A 16697-nucleotide genomic window follows, 5' to 3' on the forward strand; every position below is an offset into this window, starting at 1 on the left:
TAATTCTTGTGGTAATCAACATCATGACACAAATGCTGTCAACTGAGCTTAACTTGTATTGCACCTGGAATATTCCTTTAGGAAATAAAAGTCAAATTTCCAGATTTGTTGAATAATTGAGTCAAATATCCAATGAACTAGCCCATGCCAGGTTAAAATAGGATAGTGTGCTTCAAATAAATTGTGCTTAGAAAAATATTAACCTGTGCCATCTTGTTGTTTACCTGCACTCTGTTTAATAAGATGTACATTGTACAGTTACATTTAACCAAAGATTCTGTTTATGTTTGGCTGAGAGATATTCAAGCCAGTGCTATTTTAATGAAAATTAATAAATTATAGAGACTTGTGATGTTAAAAGTAGGGATGCAACTAACGATTATTTTAATAATCGATTAATCTAACTATTATTCGGCTATTATTGCAACGATTAATCATTAGCTTTTAACCGATTATTCAGCTTGTGCCCCGACTTGATATGTTGTATTAAACATGCTTACTAACAATAAAGAGGATAAAATCATCTTTTAAAAATACCTCTAAATGACATTTACCGAAGGGAAAAAATACTTGTTTAATTCAGTAAAGAAATTCACTGCAAAAAATCCTATTGTTATCAAGTGTTTTGTCTTGTTTTCCATTTAAAATTGTCTAAAAATCCTTAAAACAAGATACGTTTATCTGAGAAGCAACATATAAGATATTTAGACTTTCTTTAAGAGAATGTATCTTAAATATAAGTGTATTTTGTATTTAAGTTTATTTTTTCACTTGGTTATACTTCTGCGAGTGCAGTAAAGACAAAATATACTTATATTCAAGATCTATTCTCTAAAAGCAAGTCTAAATATCTTATATACTGCTTCTCAGGTGAATGCATCTTTTTCTAAAGGATTTTTAGATATTTTAAAATATTTGTATTTTTAATATTATATTCAACATTTTCAGATAATATTTTTTTCTTCTGCAGTATAGCTGCTATAGAAAATTTATGTTGTTTTAAAGGAGTTTTATATTGGAAAACAAGCCAAAACAAAAACAAATCAAAAATGTATTTTGTTTCAGTGTATAATGGGACGAAGACTACCCTCTCTCACCTTTATGTTCACTTCAATCCATCTTTAACTCTCAAAGCAAACTCTCTCTTATTAATAAAGCTGCATTTTGCCAAATTTCTTCAGGATAAGAAATGCACAGTGACATATATTATGATTCAATAAGTCGCGAGCCATCACGTTATAATCTGGCTGCATTAAGCGTGCACGCTCCAGGGATGAATGTCCCAGCGACAGTTCAATCTCTCCCCCTTAGATCGGGACATTCGTGCAACTCATAGAAGAGGCGCTGACTGCACACAGAAATGCCAGTTTCAGAGTTTGTAGTTATTTACATGATCTGCTTCCGTATTATTTGAACTTTAATAAAGCTATAACGCATTAAACATAACTGCATTTAAGATGTAACGCCGGGGTGTTTCCTTTAAAGAGCTCTGGCTCCGCTTATTCCATGAGAGTGCTTCTGTATTTACTTATTTTGTATTTTTGCATTATAATTTCCTCATACTTTGCGATCTAGATCACAAGCTGAGTGCATCTATGTAATTCTTCCTCTCCTCTGTCAGGTGCAAACTGCAGTGCTGCTCTCACGAGTCATCATTAGAGTTTAATGTGATCTCATGTCACGTTAAACGAGATCAAACGACTATTCGACAATGAAAATTTTTGTCGACAATTCTTTATTGTCAACGTTGTCATTTTAGCCCTAGTTAAAAGACATGTTAATCAACATGTTTAGGCTCTGTATGTCCAACGTGGATGATTTCACAACAAAATTGCATCATGGAAAGTGCTTATATACAAGTAACTAACATACAGTATTATGCATATGATTAAGTGTTACATTTGGCACATAACCCTGTGAGATTTATATGGTGTTCCTGTTTACCAGTTGAAATAAAATCAATATTACATACATTATGGCACAAAAGCAGCTGGTTAAAACAACTTTCAAACTAGTGTTCAGTTTTTTACAGTCTTGTTCCCATAATACTTTTAATACAAATTTAAAACAAGTTACCCTGTAACCAAAAATCGGAAGTTAGTGATATACACTCAGAGCAAGATCCCTTTGTGAGAGTGTAGAGTAAGTCCTGATCCAGTTTAAGGGATATGCCTTGATATACATTTGTGTCATCTCCTCAAAGAGATCAAGCTAAAGCCAAAATAACCAAAGACTGGCACTGCATTATATGATCATGTTTAACCTGTGAATGGAACTGTCAATGTAAGTAAATCAGTGACTTTGCTCAGAGTCAGTAGTAAAGCAGGCAGGGGGCCCTCTGTTGGCACAGTCTTCACCTGCACCTACACTACCACTTAATTTTCCCACGCCAGTCAGTCCGCACAGGGAACTGTTTCCTCAATCCATCCTTACACGCTCTGTCCAGCCAGATTTAGTCCAACTAGGCCACTTCATATGAGGGCTCATTTAAAAAAAAATAAAAATAAAAAAAAATAACAGAGCTAAATTGCACTTTCTGGAGACTGGGAGATGTCAGGGCTCATTGTTTGTGTGAGGCAGTCAGATTTGAGATGAGTTTTAAGCAGCTTCACTTGGATCCAGAGGATAGTGAGCAGGGCAGAAAGGTCCTACAGAGCTCCATCAGCATCTGGATTTTGCTTTAAATCTCTGTCTGTCTGTCACAGCTGCTCCCTCGACAGGCATGGAGAGACCTGCTGCCCAGGACTTTTAGTCATAATGGTTTGTCAATGACTGACACCCCTGAAACAGACAGGTACCAATTTAGTTAATGAGGTTACAGTTGATTTTAATCCAGTTTGGGGACTATAAATGGACTGCACTATGTAACACAATTTTTGTTCCTGGGTAGTAAGTGTTATTTCCTAATTGCTTATGCCTCAAAAGTATAGAAAATGGCTATTATTCTCCACAAACTTTGCTTTTGTGACCAGGACAGTAATATTTTTAAATGTACCTATTTCCAATGAGAAAACGGGTGAATTTGTGTATTTTCATTCACATAAAGTCAGAAAAAAACAACATATGAATCCAAAATCCTTCTTTATCTGTGGTCCAACGAAGACACCAGCTTTGACCTTTGCCTCAGACAGCTTAGGGAAAAAGTCTTGAAGGTACTTGAAGGCTGCCGACTCCTTATCTAGAGCTCTGACAAATTGTTTCATAAGGCCCAATTTGATGTGCAGTGGTGGCATCAGCACTTCCGGGGGTCCACCAGTGGCTCCCACTTGACGTTGATCCTCCCCACAGAGAACTCGGTCCGCTATGGCCAGTCCTGCCTGTGGTAGTGCGCCTTGGTGTCCCTGCTGTCCCAAAGGCAAAGATAGCAGGGAAACTTGGTAAAACCGCCTTGGAGACCCATCAGGAATGCCACCATTTTGAAGTCTCCTATGACCTCCAAGCCGTACTCATCATACTTCAAGGCGTCCAGCAAGGTCTTGATGCTGTTGTAATCCTCTTTGAGGTGCACCGAGTGAGCCAGGGGAAGAGACGGGTACTTGTTACCATTGTGGAACAGCACGGCTTTGAATATTACTTTAGTATAAATACATGTTAATTTGGATTCATATGTTGTTTTTTTCTGTCTTTATGTGAATGAAAAGACACAAATTCACCCGTTTTCTCATTGGAAATAGGTAAATTTCAAAATATCACTGTCCTGGTCACAAAAGCAAAATTTGTGGGGAATAATAGCCATTTTCTATACTTTTGAGGCATAAACAATTAGGAAATAACACTTACTACCCAGAAAAAAAGAAAAAAAAAACATTTGTTACACAGTGTAATCAAGTAATCATGTGAAACAAACCTGCATAGCTGCGGCCATTGCTCATGTTAGTGGGTATGAGACTCCATTTATCAGTTGTAGGGTCATAGTGCTCTACAGAGGAAAGGTTGCACGACCCATCGTCTCCTCCGATCACATACAGTAACCCATTTATGGCACACACCCCTGGAGTCAAAAACAATTCTGTTATCTGAAAATTATTAATAAAATCAAAGCTTAACAGGCTTTTCCTGCTCTGACTTTATAAATAATGATTTTAAAGGTCTTGAAACAAGTCCAACATGAGTCATTTTTGGCAGTCAGGAACCACTATGAAGTTGTTTTCATGAAGATGTAAAACCATATACGTGACTGCTTTAAAAGAGATATTCCACACTTTTGCTTTTTATTTTTCCTTGTAGTCCACCAGGATTCTTGCACCGAAAAAAGTCACTATTTTTGTTTTAAACAACCATTTTCCACCCTCTCTTTGACCATTAGAATTTAACAGGCTGTATTTGCGATTGTATTTTTTGGACTTCTAAATGTCATTGACCTGTCGTGGTTCTAACGTCTTTTTTTTTTTTTTTTGCAGCTCAGTTTCTATAAATGGTCTTAAACTGGTAAATAGGGCTGGGTTTTGATACAAATTTCCTGATTCTATTCTATTCTGATTCACAAGCTTTCGATTCGATTCCGATTCAATATCGATTTATATGGATATATTTAAGTTATAAAGTTCATTTTACTTATTTTTGAAAGAAATTCTCTACCAGCATATGCTGTTAATTATACAGGGGACCTTCTAACAACGTACAGCTGATGTCAGTTTACACACACCTTAGCCAAATACAGACGTGATAGGCAGGCATTATAATTAACATTGTAAGCTAATTTTTATAACTTCATTTGGACCTGTAAGAATCAGTTTAATACTAACAGAAAAAGAGTTTAGCCTACACACGTACTTTGTGTACAGTTGAAGTCAGAAGTTTACATACACCTTAGCCAAATACATTTAAACTCAGTTTTTCACAATTCCTGACATTTAATCATAGAAAACATTCCCTGTCTTAGGTCGGTTAGGATCACTACTTCATTTTAAGAATGTGAAATGTCAGAATAATAGTAGAGAGAATGATTTATTTCAGCTTTTATTTCTTTCATCACATTCCCAGTGGGTCAGAAGTTTACATACACTTTGTTAGTATTTGGTAGCATTGCCTTTAAATTGTTTAACTAAGGTCAAACATTTTGGGTAGCCTTCCACAAGCTTCTCACAATAAGTTGCTGGAATTTTGGTGCATTCCTCCAAACAGAACTGGTGTAACTGAGTCAGGTTTGTAGGCCTCCTTGCTTGCACACACTTTTTCAATTCTGCCCACAAATTTTCTATCGGATTGAGGTCAGGGCTTTGTGATGGCCACTCCAATACCTTGACTTTGTTGTCCTTAAGCCATTTTGCCACAACTCTGGAGGTATGCTTGGGGTCACTGTCCATTTGGAAGACCCATTTGCAACCGAGCTTTAACTTCCTGGCTGATGTCTTGAGATGTTGCTTCAATATATCCACATAAATATCCTTCCTCATGATGCCATCGATTTTGTGAAGTGCACCAGTCTCTCCTGCAGCTAAGCACCCCCACAACATGATGCTGCCACCCCCATGCTTCATAGTTCGGCTTGCAAGCCTCACAGCTTTTTGTCCCCATGTGCACTTGCAAAGTGTAGTCTGGCTGTTTTATGTCAGTTTTGGAGCAGTGGCTTCTTCCTTGCTGAGCAGCCTTTCAGGTTATTTCAATATAGGACTCGTTTTACTATGGATATAGATACTTGTCTACCTGTTTCCTCCAGCATCTTCACAAGGTCCTTTGCTGTTGTTCTGGGATTGATCTGCACTTTTCGCACCAAACTACGTTCATGTCTAGGAGACATAACGGGTCTCCTTCCTGAGAGGTATGATGGCTGCGTGGTCCCATGGTGTTTATATTTGCGTACTATTGTTTGTACAGATGAACGTGGTACCTTCAGGCGTTTGGAAATTGCTCCCAAGGATTAACCAGACTTGTGGAGGTCCACAATTTCTTTTTTTCTGAGGCTGATTTCTTTTGATTTTCCGATGATGTCAAGCAAAGAGGCACTGAGTTTGAAGGTAGGCCTTAAAATACATCCACAGATACACCTCCAATTGACACCAATTAGCCAATTAGTCTATCAGAAGCTAATTGGCTAATTGCCTAAAGTCTTGACATAATTTTCTGGAATTTTCCAAGCTGTTTAAAGGCACAGTTACACTTGGTGTATGTAAACTTCTGACCCACTGGAATTGTGATAGAGTCAATTACAAATCTGTCTGTAAACAAATGTTGGAAAAATTACTCATGTCATGCACAAAGCAGTTGTCCTAAACGACTTGCCAAAACTGTAGTTTGCTAATATGAAATCTGTGGAGTGGTTAAAAAATGAGTTTTAACGACTTCAACCTAAGTGTATGTAAACTTCTGTCTTCAATGGTACATTGTACTGTAAGAATTGTTTCAACAAAAATGAACCATGTTAGGTTGTATATGGACTTTGGTTTTAATCACAATGCTGTGCTGTAAGTAACAAAGTGCTATTTCCCACATTCTGTTTATGTTTCATTAAGTAATAAGCGAAAATGATTACCCCCAAATAACATACATACTTGTTTTTGTCACATTTTTGTATATTGCCTTTTGAAACACTATGGGAAATGGCATGTCGTTACTTACAGAAGATGACTTAAAACCAGCTCCAAAACAACGTAACAAGGTGCAGAGATGTTGAAATAATCCTCACAGAGTGACATGAGCTTGGCTCTCACCATCTCTTAGGGTGTGTTCACACTTGTAGTTCGGTTCTCTTGGTCCAGACCAAAAAAAGAAAATGATACATTTAGTCCTGGTTCGCTTAGCGTTCATACTGGCATTTTTAACACCGAACCTAAAGATACGAAGCAAAAGGCATCAGGAAAAAGTCACAACCTGATTGGACAGCTTTTATGACGTATATTTTGCAACGGAACTTGCCGAACATCCAAAACAATGCTGGCTGTTGGGCTAAACGCACTCGTTGGATTTAAATATGTATATATGGTGGTATTTTTTACTAGCTGAGAACAAACAAAGAGCTAATAAAATGTGTAAAGAAGTCAAAACAGCACCAGGAATTCCTCCGTTGCACACACAAATGAAGATATGCTGCAAGGACGGCTGTTCCGACACCTATACCGAACTATAATGGGCAACATAGCTCCTATGATGAGAAGAACCAGGTATGATTGAGGTCAGTATTAGGCAAATTACTTCCTGTTTTTGGTCCGTTTAGACGTCTTTGGTCCATGTTGCGTTCATATATCAATCGAACCGCACCAGAGTTCGTTTGGAAGCGGACCGAGACCCACTATTCAGGCGGTCTCGGTCCGCTTGTTTTGTGTGCACCAAGGTTCGGATGGCAGCGTTCACACTTGGTTCAAATGAACCGCACTAACAGAACAATCGCACCAGAGTTCGTTTTAATCTAACCAAACCTGCCAAGTGTGAACACACCCTTACTCACACAGACACGCTGTGTATGAACACACACGCACTGTGGCTTGTGGCTGCCCAAGTCCCTGCCTGAAGGAAAGAAGCTGCTGGCAGTCAGAGAATTTCAGCCGCAAGCGAACTGTAACAAATTATCTGCAAAAATATCGGCGGTAATAATATTTTGATTTTCCTGGTTATCGGCCAATAATATATTGGTCTCCGATACATTGTGAATCCCTATTTCCATGTTTATTGTTTGCATGTATAATTTGTACTATTTATAAGTATTTACATTTACATTTACTGTAAAGAACAGAAAGGCTATTAAAAAAGACATTATTCACAAATGGATCTCGTCTTTGGACATACACATGGAACGAGTCAAACCACTCTCAACACAGTGCTGATCTTCTTCATCACTATACTACCCAATCACTGGTGAGTGAAATCTGAACATTTACCAGGCAGTAGCGAATAACAGACATTTTTAGTTGCATAGCACTAAATTTGGTGGCAAATATGAGTGATTTCCTCTCATTGTAGTAAAGGACTGCACATAGAGTAAAAGATCGATCATGGGATTTAAGAATTGATATCGAGATCGTTCAAATGAAGACTGCAATGCATCGGAAAATTTATATTTTTACCCAGATCCACTGGTAAATAAATTGTTTCTTCAAGTGAAAAAACTCACCTGCGTTCCTCCGGCACATATTCATGTCACACACTGGTCTCCAGGTGTTAGTGTTGGGGTCATAGACCTCCACACTTTTTCTCACCAGAGGACCATCATGCCCACCTGCAGCATAGAGCTGTCCATTGAGCACTCCAACACCTGCACAAACACACAAGCACAACATTATTAAATCACAGCTAGTGAATAGATGGAGCGCTAAACTATTTGCTTCAATGGAATAAACAAGCTAATGTCTCAAAAATGCATATTGAACTACAATGAAGGAGATTTAACATAGGGGATCTAACCTGCTCCACTCCGTCTGGTGCTCATGTCTGCCACATCGCACCATTTATTACTGGCTGGGTTATACTCTTCTACAGTACTCAAACAATGGCGAGATGCTCCATCATAACCTCCAACAGCATAGAGCTTCCCTGTACAGCACAGAACAAGAACACATGCACAAAATGCAATATTACCACACAAAAAATTCCAAGCAATCACAGCTACACATTTTACAGTATGTATCTAAATTACACACATATAAAGACATAACAAAACAACAAGAGCAGCAGAGGCAAAACATACATTTTCAATATACATGCTAAATTTTCATATATACATTATTGCATAATCATTCCAATAAAAACACTACTGAGTCACACATAATTGTATTAACATGTTTGAACTGGTTTCTTAATAAGGTGAGCACATTTCACAACACATGAACTCAAAATGCTTACCATCAACAACGCCCACCCCAACACTGCTGCGCCTGGTGTTCATGGGAGCAACAAACATCCACTCATTAGTCTTGGGGTTATACGCCTCCACTGACGACAAGCCTGTAGAATTAAAGGGATAGTTCACCCAAAAATGAAAATTCTCTCATCATTTATTCACCCTCATGCCATATGACTTTCTTGTGCTAAACACAAATAAAGACTTTTGGAAGAATATTTCAGCTCTGTAGTCCCATACAATGCAAGTGAATGGTGGCCAGAACTCTGAAGGTCCAAATATCATATAAGGGTGTAAAGGATGGTTTAATCGATGTCTTCTAAAGGCCTTTTCACACCAAAAGTGAATTTTCTATGTGATTTCTCGCCGCGATCAACATTTTAAATTGAAACAATATATTCCTAAGTGATCCAATCGGTTTTGGGTGAGAACAGACCAAAATGTAATTCCTTTTTCACTATAAATCTTGACAGCATTCCCCTTGGTGATCATGTTTTCTAGCTTGATTACACTTCCTATAGCACCATCTAGACCTTCAGAGTTCTGGCCACCATTCACTTGCATTGTACGGACCTACAGAGCTAAGATATTCTTCTAAAAAACCTTTTTTGTGTCCAGCAGAAGAAAAAAGTCACACACATCAGGGATGGCATGAAGGTGAGTAAAAGATAAGAGAATTTTCATTTTTGGGTGAACCTTTCCTTTAAGCATATATGTTCATCAGCCAATAAATGAGTGTTGCAGAGAAAAAGGACTGATAGTACTTATATTTGTGCTAAAACTAGGCAGAATGATCATTAAAGACAGCATGAAATAAAAATTGATCCAATTTATTTACTTAATAGGCCTTGTTGAGTATGATTTATTAGTGAATGTTATTACAAAGAAAACTGTATACATTTCTGCTTCTGGAGTGAATTTTCTCTTGATGTAATCAAGAATGTGTGGTCGGGGTATAATAATATTAACCAGTAATATCATAACTTGTTTTACTTTTACTGACCTAATCAAATGCTGATAAACCAAATAAAGTTTAATCCTCCATTATTCCTCACTGAATATTCTGTTTCACTCAAAAATAAGTGACATTATGGAAGTTAAATGCATTGCGAGTTAGGGCTGGGTAAAAAATATTGATTTTCCGATTAAGTAAATCACTCGCATATGCGACCAAATTTTGCACTATGCAGCTAAAATGTCTGTGATTAGTCACTGGCTCGTAAATTTTCAGATTTCACTCACCATTGATTGAATAGTATAGTAGAAAAGAAGTTCAGTACCGAGATTCTTTCACTGTGTGTTGAGAGTGAAAGTTTGGTTTGACTCGTTAAAGACAAGATCCATGCAGTCCATTTGTCATTGAATAATGTCTCTTTTAGTATTCTTTCTGTTCTTTACAGTAAGTTGTTGACCAAAAGTAACAAAAATAAAAACATTTCATTCTAATTACACATAGCACAGATGTGAATCAAACGAACCGAAACACTGTTCTGTCAGATCATTGCTGAACTGCTGCTATTCTTAAAGAGACAGTATCAGTTTAGCATGTGTTCTACAAATTAATGTCAATACTTGTAAATAGTCCAAATTATGCATGTAAACAATAAACATGTAAACAATTATATAATTCATGCAACTTCAAGACTTCATATTTTTTAATGGAATTCATGGATTTGTGATTTTTTTAAATGTGATCAAAATGATGAAAAACGAATGATAAAATGTGTAAAATTAATTTTAAAAAAGTGGCGTACCAAGTTAGAAGGCCCCCTGTATAATTAACAGCATTAGTTGAGAGAGAATTTCTTTCATATGTATGCAAAATGGACATTATAACAGAAATATACCCAAATGAATCAGAATCAAATCGAATGCTTGTGAATCGGAATTGAATCTGGAAATCTGTATCAATACCCAGCCCTATTGCGAATGCTGTTTCATGATGTCTTAAAGAATAACAGCTTGTCTTCTTCCCAGCACTGATTGGCACAATGGTCATTTGTAAGACATAATAACATTTAGGGTTAATTTTTCATGGAGACTGAGGACTGAGGATATTTGTTACATGGAGATGAGGACAAGAACAGTGAGTTAAGGTATACCTGTACTTCCATCAAATCCCCCGACAGCAAACAGCAGGTCACCCAGTACGGCTGCACCCAAAGTGCTGCGACGCTCCTGCATGTTGGGGACAGAGCTCCACTGATCCTTCAACCCATCATACACGTCCACTGTCCGCACACGCAGAGAGCCATTAAACCCCCCCACTGCATACACCTTGCCAGCCATATACACCACACCTAAATTACACACACAGAGGGGGTAAAACCAAGAAAAGAACACCTGAACGGAAGACACGAGGCTCAGAATAGAGGACAACCTGCTCGACAGCGTCTGGAGGGTAAGTTGGCCACCTGGTACCAGCGATCTTCCTGGAAGTCATAACACTCCACACTGCAGATGGCTTTAGGAGCCTGACCCCCTACCACCATCATCACCTGAAGGATTGAGCACAAAAATCAATCTATCCATTGTGCTTACATTAGAAGACAGTCAATGATGAAACAGTGTTAATACCTTTGGTAGACAGACGGGTGTGCGTGGTCGTGTTCTGTCAGTCTTTATAAGATGCCGCTGGTCTGCAGGTAAAAGGTGGTACTTCATCGCCTCAATAAGAAAGTCCTTACAAATGTTGTTGTTTTTTATTAAGGGCTCCTCCTCTACAATCTGTCCAAAATACACATTTAAATACTAAAAAAATGCTCAAAGGAACAACATAAATCAGCTAACTTCTCATTTTTCTGCAGTAACAAATTCCTGCTAAGGCACTGGATAAATAAAAGAACTACGAGCAGTAATACCTGAACAAGGTAATCTCTGGACAGCAGAGGCAGTCGAACATGTTCCATTAGCTTTGGCATGTACTCAAAACGGGCCTCTTTATTGTGCTTTATCCACGCAATCATGGCCTCAAAAACCTGTGGGAGTAATAGACATGAACTGTATCAGTACTGTATCAGTACAGCTCACAGCCGCAGCAGGCAAGGCTGCCACATCTTCCTGTGACATCACTGCTCAGATGACACAGAGCCATCTGACAGATGACAGCTGCCATCAAGAGGGGGTGTGAGCACAAACTTGAGACACAAGGTACTGGTAAGCAGAGAGCAGCTAATGGATTGTGACTGACAGATGGCTTGTCTCCTTCAGCAACACACAAGCACAGAAATGTAAAAACCAGTCATCCGTCTGCTGTCTACAAATCATGCAAGGCTGAGCTAAGTGCAGGTTTTAAGTGATGAGATGGATGGGACAGAAATTGAGAAGCACAACATGCAGATGGTTATAGTTAGAGACGACAACAACTGGGTGTACATCCGGAGTGCCAAAAAGGCCTGTATGAGAAAAAGGACACACACTTGCATTTTTAAAAAGCTAGATAGAGTGCAGCGAAACAAAATGCAGGTGTCTTGAGATTATTATTTTTTTTAACATAACAAAACATTTAAAAAATGCTGCGCTTATGGCGCAAGATTAAGGGAAAACCCTGCATTGATGTTGCATTGAAAATGCTGTGTTCATGGCGTAAGATGCTGGAAAAAAACACTACGTTCATGGCACAAGATGCCGGAAAATATACGCCCTGTTCCAGGCGCAAGATGTTGGCAGGAAAAAACGCTCTGTTTTTGGAAAAATTCACTGCGTTCAAGGCACAGGATGCTTAAAAAAGATTCAACTGGAAAAAAGCGAGACACGTGCTAGAACGACGCCTTTGACCATAGTGACATGTTTACATAGACATTTAGAAAATATATATGTGAATAATTTGACAATTACAAAATATCCTCAAGAATGTGTCCAGTGTGAACGGCCCCTAAGGCTGGTGTGATGTGTTACCTTCTCTTCAGTGGACACGGTCAGTTTGTCACTGGAGATCAGACTGCACACCTGCTGCAAGGATAGGGCCATGAACTCCTCACCCAGGATGACATCTGTGAAGTGCTGCTCTGCTCAAAATGCACATAGACAAAAAAAAAAAAAAAAAAAAAACTCAACCTAAGTTTGCATTACACACCATAATGTTGCCACAGCTCATTTCAGTGTAGTTCAACATGAATCAAGATAGCTCACCCGCATAAGCATGGGCTAGGCTGAGCAGTCCTGTGCAGGCGTGCAGGTCAGCGAATGCTCGGATGCCCAGGCAGTTGGTGGGATGGAGTTGGGCCTGCAGGAAGTCACAGCAAACCTGCTGAACATCCATCAACTGCAGCAGGCTGGCAGCTGGGAGCAGCACCTGGACACAGCAACAATTCCACAAAGACAAATGGAAGACATATCACACACCTTACATAGTGGTAAACAGACTGCCAGTTGAATAGATTTATGATGACTAACATAGTAAAGGTTACATAGTGTTGACTAGCATTATAACTAATGATGCAAAAGAGTGGTGTTTTACCTGACACACTATAAATAATCTAAATCTACCATGCTGTTGCTTCACATATTTACAATTTATAAATGTGATTTACTAATTTATCCTCAAGACTAATTCCTCTAATTTGTTATTCGTTACAAAAAACAAAAAACAAATCTTTCCAGTAATGGTTCATTAGGCAAACATGAATTACAAAGCAGCATCTGCAAATTCTGACAACAGGGCCACTTTCTTAGAAAATCAGAAAGGAATAAAACAGACTATAGGAAGTTATAGGGTGAATCACTGCACTGCATGACATTGTTGAAAGCCCCAATGGCCAACTAAGCCATAAACAGCTGCTGCCCCCACTGGAGCATCTGCCTTTCCTCACCAGATGAAAACTAGGCCACAGCTTGACTTCAACACAAGGCCTTCTACCAACCTCATGCTGCTCCCAGCTCTCTGTTGCAAATGGCACGAAGCCTTTTAGATCATCTGCTCTCTTTGCACCTAAACATAAGCCCCTACACAAAAACAGAATGCACTGGGACAATAGAGCTGCAATATAAAGGGCAAAGTGTATCGCTCCTGCACATCACAGAAGACTTCTTCTCCCTTTCTGCTCATTTCCTCTGCTAATAATGAGAGGAAATACCCTGCCTCCCACACTCAAAACAAAGCTGACCTCTAGAGGAAAGGGGCAAAGGCATACACAGTCTCCCTGTACAGTCTGAGGCAGTACAGAAATGTGCCTTGACTCACCTGAACATTATCCTCAGACACTTCAATCTCTGCGGTGTAAATATAATTCACCAGCTTCATGAGTGTCTCTCCATCAACATCCCTGATCTCGACATGGTGAGCTTTGCTCTCACTCATGTCACCTGGGCAAGCAAAACAGAATGAACACTTTTATTAAACATCCTGGGCTGCGTTTCCCAAAAGCATCGTAAGCCAAAGTAGACTGTAGAAACCATTGCCGCCAAAAGTCTTTACAATCAACTTAAAGGGATAGTTCACCCAAAAATGAAAATTCTCTCATCATTTAAACACCCACATGTCATCCCAGATGTGTATGACTTTCTTTCTTCAGCTAAACACACATGAAGATTTTTAAAAAAATATTTCAGCTCTGTAGGTCCATACAATGCAAGTGAATGGTGATCAGACCTTTGTAGCTGCAAAAATCACATTAAAGAAACATAAAAGTAATCCATAAGACTCCAGTGGTTAAATCCATATCTTCAGAAGTGATTTAACAGGTGTTGATGAGAAACAGATAAAAATCTAAGTCCTTTTTCACCCTAAATCTCAGATTTCACTTTCACATTTACATTTTAATGTCACATCATGTGGTGCCTGTTTAGATTCACTTTCACATCTGAAAGTTAAAGTGGAAATTTAGAGTAAAAAAGGACTTAAATATTGTTCTGTTTCTCCTCCACACCTATTATATAACTTCTGAAAATATGAATTTAAACACTGGAGTCTTATGAATTACATTTGTTTCCTTTATGTGACTTTTGGAGCTACATTTGTCTGATCACCATTCACTTACTTTGTATGGACCTACAGAGATGAGATGTTTTTCTAAAAATCTTTGTTTGTGTTCTGCAAAAGAAAGAAAGTCATACACATCTGGGAAGGAATGAGAGTGAGTAAATGATGAGCGAATTTTAATATTTGGGTGAACTATCCGATTCAGCTTGCAATGTTTTGGGGAAACACAGCCCTGATCATTATACACAACAGCTGAAGCAAACAAGTTTTTGCACAAGATGTAAAGGTTGAATTGTTGCATATGAGACTTAAATAAGCCAGAACAAACCATCTGCATAAACACTTTATATCACTTACTACTATAGCTTCAGATACATAGCAAGCCATTGGATGTCTCTTTGCTATGCATTTAAAAATAGCAGAGTGCGGAGTAGGCCATGGGACATGCAGCTCCCTTTTATATAGGAATAGCATCATATAAAGAGGAGTACCTGTAAACATAGCGCAGAAGTACGGACTGCAGGAGGCAAGAACTATTCTGTGTGCTGGTACCTCCACTTCTCCCGCCACCAGCAGAACATCACAAAGCATCCTTCGGCTTTGGTTACAAAGAATATGAGAAAAACTAAAGATCTAGTTTTAGATAGAAATATCCTCTATCTATTGAGCATTCAGCCTACATTCACAACAAAACTGTTACTACATACTCAACACTGGGAGGTGCAAATTTAAAAACTGAACTATAACAATATAAATGACTATTGGAAAACCCATTTTTGGTTGACATCTAATCGAAATATTCGGGAAAACGTGCTGCCTTTTAAGTCTATGGGGGTTATGGCCCTGGGGAACATCAAAAACAGTGTTGGGTCAGTTTTATCAGTTTACCCACCTTCTCAAATCATTCATAAACCCAAAGGCTTTCGTCATGTGTGTGTGACTAAAGGTGTAAAAGCCTGAATCTTGGGAATCGTCCTGCGTACCCAAACTAGGCAGGGGACAAGGGAATCGACACCTAGTGAATGAATCAAATAGACTTAAAGAACCTTTACAAGCAACATGTTAAACCATTAGCCAATAACGTGTCTCTCGCTATTAAGACAAATAACTAATAACATTCTGCATTATTTTGATTATAAACCCCCGTTTATACTGTACATAAATTAATCAGGAGTCAAATTTCTGCACGAGACACTTGGCGCTAGATTAGTTTGAATGTCTCGTGAGCCGTTGGCCTGCTAGTAAGGCGATATTTGTACTTAATTTTTTTTTTTATTATTCAAACTGTTTAGAACTAACACCACCACATGGTGTGTGACACCAAAATAATCAATGTTCAATTCGCAAACAATAAGAGAAATTAACTGAATGTATACAAGAGACATCTTAGCAATGTAGCGGGTAGAATTACACCAGCACCCTCGCTCTCCAGTCAATTTCACGGGTTAAATATCAGCTTTAACTGTTTCTTGTCACGTCATCGCTTTTCTTTTTTTAATAAACGTCTATAAGTTATATTCTCCACTCTTACCCGTCACAGTCCATGGTTTGAGGAGTATCGCGCGAGGCAGTTGGCTAAAGTTAGCTTGCTACATCGTTTTCGTGCAGTTTTTGTACGCCTCAACTATTCCGTTTTTGACATTTGTGGTCCTTAATAGTTTTGAGTCGAACACTGAACGTTTACATCAGTCTGTTTCGTGGTCAGAGCTGTCTTTCAAGAGAGGGTCGCTGTTGTTTATCTAACTGGTTAGCAGCTCACGGCTATCGCTGGGTTTCCACCAGTAAACGTCGCAACGGTCTTCAATCATCAGCACGTTGCCTGGCAACAGCGATACAATCTCTCCAGAATTACCAATGTCACTCTGCATGACAGAACCACACCACTGCAACACGTGCTGTTGTGGCCCTTATCAGCTATATGAAAAGTTAATCATTCCTATCGCTATGACTTAATTTCTGGAATGCATGTAAATCTAGGTAAAATGATTAAAATAACAAGTTTGT

General features: G+C 38.6%; 1 protein-coding gene across 5 annotated transcripts; it reads right to left on the reverse strand.

Annotated features, from left to right (window-relative positions):
* Positions 1-865: 865 nt before the first annotated feature.
* On the reverse strand, positions 866-16493 carry klhl3 (kelch-like family member 3). Of its 5 annotated transcripts, XM_051657573.1 has the most exons (15): positions 16225-16493; positions 15586-15708; positions 15185-15291; positions 13956-14077; positions 12905-13067; positions 12671-12780; positions 11635-11751; positions 11351-11500; positions 11154-11271; positions 10876-11073; positions 8776-8877; positions 8338-8466; positions 8048-8188; positions 3848-3991; positions 866-2781 (listed from the first exon to the last, which is right to left on the reverse strand). In XM_051657573.1, the coding sequence occupies exons 1-15, from the start codon at positions 16236-16238 to the stop codon at positions 2753-2755; spliced, it is 1767 nt and encodes a 588-aa protein (XP_051513533.1). In that variant the 5' UTR covers positions 16239-16493; the 3' UTR covers positions 866-2752. The 5 variants fall into 5 exon arrangements, with proteins under 5 accessions (XP_051513533.1, XP_051513534.1, XP_051513537.1 ...); XM_051657574.1 differs by lacking the exon at positions 15586-15708; XM_051657575.1 differs by lacking the exons at positions 866-2781; positions 3848-3991 and adding an exon at positions 6679-6769.
* Positions 16494-16697: the final 204 nt, after the last annotated feature.

Source organism: Myxocyprinus asiaticus, chromosome 27 (assembly GCF_019703515.2).
Source record: "Myxocyprinus asiaticus isolate MX2 ecotype Aquarium Trade chromosome 27, UBuf_Myxa_2, whole genome shotgun sequence".
NCBI classification, from domain to species: Eukaryota; Metazoa; Chordata; class Actinopteri; order Cypriniformes; family Catostomidae; genus Myxocyprinus; species Myxocyprinus asiaticus.

Coding starts and splice junctions, on each gene's coding strand:
- klhl3 (XM_051657573.1), bottom strand. Junction 12,781..12,904: donor CCTAGCCCATGCTTATGCGG/GTGAGCTATCTT, acceptor CATTTTGAGCAG/AGCAGCACTTCACAGATGTC. Junction 8,878..10,875: donor GGGATTTGATGGAAGTACAG/GTATACCTTAAC, acceptor TTAATTCTACAG/GCTTGTCGTCAGTGGAGGCG.